Source organism: Gracilinanus agilis, chromosome 4 (genome assembly GCF_016433145.1).
Source record: "Gracilinanus agilis isolate LMUSP501 chromosome 4, AgileGrace, whole genome shotgun sequence".
Taxonomy (NCBI): domain Eukaryota; kingdom Metazoa; phylum Chordata; class Mammalia; order Didelphimorphia; family Didelphidae; genus Gracilinanus; species Gracilinanus agilis.
The window spans coordinates 37,894,423-37,901,120 of record NC_058133.1 but is presented as its reverse complement, the minus strand read 5'-3'; the positions used below and the strand labels follow the sequence as shown (position 1 = coordinate 37,901,120).

General features: G+C 44.6%; 1 protein-coding gene across 1 annotated transcript in view; it reads right to left on the bottom strand.

Annotated features, from left to right (window-relative positions):
• Positions 1-4,665, bottom strand: part of BARHL2 (BarH like homeobox 2) — a 12,327-nt gene extending 7,662 nt beyond the window's left edge. Inside the window, exon 1 of the mRNA XM_044674841.1 lies at positions 4,596-4,665. Coding sequence (XP_044530776.1) covers positions 4,596-4,665 — 70 coding nt within the window. The remainder of the gene's footprint in view (positions 1-4,595) is intronic.
• Between the last annotated feature and the right edge of the window lie 2,033 nt (positions 4,666-6,698).

Sequence of the window (6,698 nt, the reverse complement as noted above, 5' to 3'; positions counted from 1 at the left end):
GAAAGAAAGAAAGAAAGAAAGAAAGAAAGAAAGAAAGAAAGAAAGAAAGAAAGAAAGAAAGAAAGAAAGAAAGAAAGAAAGAAAGAAAGAGAGAGAAAGAAAGAAAGAAAGAGAGAGAGGAAGAAAGAAAGAGAAAGAGAGGAAGGAAGGAAGGAAGGAGGAAAGAAAGAAAAAAGGAGGAAGGAGAGGGAGGGAAGGAAAGGAAAGGGAGGGAGAGAGGGAAGAAAGAAGCAGCGAGCAAATGACAGTTTTTTATTTTTCTTACGCGGAAAAATAGTGGGGAAAGAGAAGGGGATCTAATTGCATTTAGATCCTTACAAAGTCCATAAAAAAAGATTTCTTAAAATCTGCTCCTGCCGTAGTCATGAAGGAATTGAGAGTAGAGGAAGGGGAGAGTCGAAGTAAACAAATTAAGAAGTGTGTAACTTCAGAGCGTCCATCTCTTTGTGCCTTCTACTGGTGGGCGAGTCAGCGGCGTTCTGAGATCTGGTTAAGCCTGGAATGAGCCATGTCTCCCGCCAAGCCGAGGTTGCTTTGCAGTGATATGGAGAAGAGAAAGAGTTGAGCTTCGAAAGATGCCTCCCCGGGAGAAAGGGAAGTGAACAGGGCGCGAATTAGATCAGGTCAGGAACCTAAGAGCCCAGAAGCCCAAGCCAGAAAGACTGACTGGACTGGCCTCCGGTCAAAGCAAATGCCAGTGGAATTGGATACACACTGCTTCTCCCAAGTGGGAACTAGCTTACGGCGGGGTGAGCCACTAACAGATAGGCTCAGTTAGTAGTAGGCTCTAGGGCTGCTTGGTGTCAGCTCCTTCTTCTTCCCGGAGCTGCTCAGAATTTCTGGACCCCCCTCTTTATTTGTCTCCATCAACAGCCCACCATCACTTCCAGTGTCCATCTCCCTCACCACCCACCCTTCTCTTCCCTTTCTGCGCTCTCTCTCTCTCTCTCTCTCTCTCTCTCTCTCTCTCTCTCTCTCTCTGTCTTCTCTGATGTTGGCCGCTCGGTCGCCATCAGCATAGTTACAGCCGATCCGCCTGGGACCCAGAAAATTATTCTACTAGTTCTTTGGAGGGTATCAACTTGTATTAATTTTTCTAGGACGACTCCAACCTGTCTCTTGTTGAATGTCAGAGTAATGGGAAGTGCCACTGACAAGACGGCGTATTACTCCTGATTAAGTACCGTGTCAACCTAATTAGCAGAGTAATTATAAGGTGCTAATGAATGATTCAAAGTTCTTTGAGTTACATTTTACTCCGAATTACCATTTTAAGGACCCTCTGATTCTAAGGTAAACCATGTTCTTGGCATCGCTTCTGTGGAGAGATACAAAATATATGTCTCCACTAATAAAATGACAACTAAACTGTTTGAAGAGAAGGGGTGAAACTCGGGGACTGGTTGTCGAAGGAGGTAGTTCCCAGAGGGTGGGTTTGAAGATGGCGAGCAGCTGACCCGGGTACCCGCACGTTTTAAGATCAATTAACTCCAAAATCAAACGGGCAGGATAGATTTTACGTCCGTTCTGCATCCGCCCGTAATACAGTCGGAGGGGAGGGAGGGAAGCACCCTCCCATCTTCTCCAAGTACCGTAATTGACAATTGACATACTGGAATACAATGCTGCCCGAAGATTGTACAAAAATGCAACGAGTTTGTTTGTTGTTATTAGCATCAGCATCGTCATTGCTGTCTGGGTTATCTCTGGAGAAAGGGGGTACGAGGAAGGGTGGGTGAAAGACTGCAAAACCCGGAATAACTAATTATCAGATATTTAAGGGGTTCTAATGGAAGGAGAATTTGGAGGCAAAGATATGTTTATCAACAGTAGGGGGGAAATATCTTCTAGGCTAAAAAGCCAGGTTGGAGCGAAGGAGAGATCTAGTGAGTCACACATTGAAGGAAAGCGAAGTGGATTTTGACATCAGGTCCAGGGAAATCCTTTTGGGAGGCAGGTGTTTTTAAGGAGCCCAGAGTCTTTTGAAGTGGTGACAGCAAGGAGGAATATCCATCCATCTCACAGCTCACCCCCTCAGTCTCTAAATGCGGCCCTTTGCTTCCCTCAGCTCCACATCAGAAATGTAGGGTTCGATACCATTCTTTCTTAAGGCTCCCTGAAAGGAAAGGTGAGTATTTTTACACTGTAGTCTGATTATTCCTGCCAGAAATTCCTGCTGAGTCTCAGGCAGTCAGGGTTATAGCAGGAAGTAACCGGAGACTTTCTAGGCAGGGCTCCCGAAGATTCACTTTATTTCTTCACCCATCCCCTTAAACTGCAGAAAATCTGTCACCGCGAGGGGAGCAGTAAGGTTGCACAAGGTCATTGGTGGAATCTTAACCTTTTCCTTTTTTTTCCTTCCAATTATCGATTTGGACTCCTCTCCTTCTGACATCATCCATCAGCATTCCGATGAGGTGTTTTTACCCACAGCATCCCCAAGTTCCAAATAGAGGCGGACCCCTTTTCGTAGTAAGTTGGGGGTTGGGGAAAGTGGAAGAATCCCATAAATTAAAAATCGGGGACTGATGGCACAGCACAAATCAATTATTCTCTATCCTTTATAAATAATTCATTTAAACTTGTTTTTGTTTTGTTCAGACGCCTGAAATGACTGAGCAGCGAACACCGCCTATGGCACAGCTTGTGTTGTGTGGTTAGAAAGGGTTTGACTTGTAATATTTCACAACATTGGCAGAGGAAACGGAAATTTGATCCCACGGATAAGGAAGTCTAGAAAGAGAGAATGGGGGAGGTTGAGGGAGGAAGGATGGGGTGGGCGGGGGGAATTCCTTTTATGAAGGCTTTTAGTTCAACCTCAGCCAAGCGGCTTCACCTAGTAGAAGGTATCTGGGCCTTACCCCTCAGTAGGATAACATTTTCTTAGGGAAAAGGGAAAATAGAGGAAGCCTTTTTAAAGACTGTAAGAAATCTATTTTTTCCTGAGCAGCTTAATGAGAGGAACACGCTACCCTGATTTCTGTACTTATCCTAAACACTGGGTGATTTTGATCAGTTCGAGGGGAGGTGGCAGAAGAAAAGAGAATTAGAGACACAAACAAATCTTGCAGCAAAGTGGATATTAAAGAAAAATTCGGAAAAGTTTCCTTCCTTTGCCCTAACTTCTTTCAGTTACACGTTGTTTTTGTCTTACTTTATCCAATAGTAGGGGGTTGTCTTTCGTACATTCTGTTTTCCAATACGGCAATATGTTTAGTTATCTTCTGGTTTGTTTTTTTTTTAATCCAAATTTAGAAAGAGAAGAGAACAAAACCTACCCAGATGTACACACCGCCCAGATTGAAGCAAATGTAGGTGATTTTCTTACCAGACTGTACCCATCCAGAGAACCTCACTTTAAATATCTGAAATGTGAATATCCTTCTTCCCGACAATTTTTCACAAATTTGTCTCCTTGTAGTTTTTTGTTTTGTTTTTTTTTTTGTTTGTTTGTTTGTTTGTTTTTTTACATTCACGGTATAGCCAAGTTATGTCAAGAGTTGGATTAAGAAAGAGGGACTTTTCTGTTTTCTTTGGGAAGCTCCGACGCTCGGAGAATACAGTGTGCCTGCGGATCTATTCACCTCTCCATCTCGCCACATTAGAGTACAACCCTGACACTCCCATTCTCTGCACCATTCTTTGTTTGTTTCTTTAATACACCTCTGATTTTAACAAACACGCTAGGTAGCCTCCTCTCTCTACAGCTGGGTTTTGGCATTTTCCTCATAAGCTTGAGCATCGTGCTTTTAAACGTGAACTGAACTGTGAAGGGTGCCCATCTGTCTCTATGATGGGGCTTGGAACTGGTGTTTATCCCTATACATATTTAATTCGAAGGTTTATAAGTGTGTAGTTGTTGACAAAGCAATGAATAATGTGATTCGGTTGTAATGTCTCCTGTCTCCGCTGGGCGGCGGCAGGGGTCACAGACAGGAAGCTGCGCTATTGTCTGTCTATTTTTTAAAACAGTAAATGATAAGGTGTACCAGCAATCTCTTGGCTTTCTAGAGTCTTCTCCCAGAGGTTGATAGTAGGAACAATATGGTGACGGTGACGAGGAGGTCACTGTTTAAGGTCTCAGCCACCGGGAAAATCTCAGCAAAGTTTTAATTGTTCTAATCGGTAAACATATTCCACATTGGCAAAGGAAGTGGCATTCTTCTAAAGGGGTAGAAGATGAAATTCATTAAAGAAACAGGCAGATAAAAAAACAGAGAGAGAGAGAGAGAGAGAGAGAGAGAGAGAGACAGAGACAGAGACAGAGAGACAGAGAGAGAGAGAGAGAAAGAGAGAGAGACAGAGAGACAGAGAGACAGACAGAGAGAGAGAGAGAGAGAGAGAGAGAGAGAGAGAGAGAGAGAGAGAGAGAGAGCAGGACAGAAAGCTCATAGACTTCATCTTCAGGGAAAACAGACAGAAACAGTTGTCTTTCTTCTGCTGTCTGCTGTCTTTCCCACTATTTATTTCTAGCAGTTCCTAATTATGCTCTTGGGAATCGAGGATCTGGGATTATATTGTGGTGACATCATAATCTTTGGAAACATTTTAAACGCCTTCATCCAAAAGTGAAGTGTCCAAGGCTTCTAGCCCACCTCCTGAAGTGCGTTTGGCTGTTTGCTTGCATGCTTGCTGGCCTCGGAATGTAGTCATCTCTAACTCCATGAGTCCCACACAGGCTCACTCTCAGAAGCTTATTTCTGGCAGTTGCATTTATGTTGTGGTTAAAGGCAGAAATAGGGTTATAAAAAATCTAGGGAAATGGGTCCAAAACTACTAATGGTCAAGCTCCACTCCTGCCCCCTGACTGCTCCTTCCTTCCCGAGAGCTTCTGGGGGTTGTAGGGAGAGGGGAAGAGACTACACCTGGGCAAACCTAGGTGGATGATTATTTAGCCTGCCCCAGGCAAAAGACCTGGATGGGTAGCTGGAGAGGGGGAAGGGGAGGGAGACTGGGAAGAAGAGAATGCCTTAAGAGCTAGCAGAAGCCAACCACTCCTCCCCACAGACGCTTATCCTCAGCCTTTGGGATTAGGTCTACCCTCTGGTGAATTTATAGCCACCTGGGTCCCACGCCCCAGGGTCTTCTGCCCCAGCTCCTATTGAGTAATGGAGATTTCTCAGTCAGTATAAGGAATCATAGACTTGCAAAGGGATCTAGAGGGATAAATTGGCCGAACCCCACCCCTTATATTCGTCTCCTTACCACATCCCTCCAAAATTTCGGTGGCCAGTCTCTCTGACCTTGACAGGACATCACCTGGACCAGGGCTCAAATCCTCAATGATCCCTCCAAACACCCAACCCCCTATCCCTGGGAATACACACAAAATTCTGTTTCTCTGTGTCAGGGAGGGTGGATAATCTAGACACTCCATTGCAGAGGAGTGAAAAAGAAAATAGGAAGAGAGGTGGAGAATAAGGGCAAAGAGGACGATGGTGTAAGGTTAGTGGACTCCCAGATGGCTTGTCCCACTGACGAGTTCTTGCCAGAGACACAAAAGGCCCTAATGAGTGGTTAGGGAGGGCCTGCTCCACCTCCCGGCCTCTAGGAATGAATCGATTCAATTGGTCTATAACCTATCAGAGTTGGGGGAGAAGGGAGGGAAGAGATACATAGGCCTCAAAGCGATGAAGGAAGGTGCCAATCAGGGAAGGGGAAATTCATTTGCCATGTTAATTAACAGGCGGCTAATTAAACCGGCACTTTGAGCGCTAATCAATCGCCTTATTAAGTTAGAGCCCTCACTGGAACAAATTGAAAGCTACCAGTCCCAGTTCCTGCTTTTGGGAGCCAAGCTTAGCGTGGTCCCCAGTGGAAGGAGGTTGGCATTCAATTTATTGCCTGGCACTGAGATTTGGGCTCCTCTGCCTCCTCCAGGGGCTAAGTGGGCATTGCTGAGAAATAAATTCTTAGCTACCAATTGGCCTTTTCAGCTGCCCCCTATTCTAAAGGATGTCTGGAGGCAACCAGTGTGACAGTGTGACAGTGGCAGGCAGAAGGAAGGCCTTGGGAGCTCAAGTATAAATTTGGGTCTATGGGGTGAGGATGAGTAAGTGAGAAGAACAAGAGAGAAGTTGAGGCACACTTGGAAACTGACAAATTCTTCATTTGGGGATTTTATACAGCTTTCTCAGGTTCCTGAGAAGCCTATTCCCACAATCCATGTTAAAAGAAAAATACAGACAGAAGGGTCCCAGGATCATGTGACGTTTGGGAGGAAGGTGGAAACTAAAGATGGAGATCCAGCTCATCAGTGCTGTGTGAAGAAGTATATGTTTGAGACAGATTAAGGTCTGGTCTACTAGCCAGAAGATCTGATTTCCAGTTCTAGTTCAACTACATAATTCCATCCTTAGACTTTGAGCAAGTAATCTAATGCCTCAATTTGCTCACCTGGAAAATGAATAAGAAAAATGGTCCATGGCCTGCTTCAGAAGCATATCTGAGGGGAAGTTTATATGAATATTAGCGATTATCTTCTGAATCTCTGAGCTCTGGGCACATACCTACTCCCTTCTAATTCACTAGAAGACTGATCATATCCCCCATTTTCCTGATTGAAGAGGAATAGCTGGATACCCAAAAGTGGCCAGGGAACCCAAGCCCAGTCAACACATGGCCTTTATCCTTCTTTCTCCATCATATGCATCCTTTGCTGATTTCACCATTTTACTTTCATTTTAATCATTCCCACT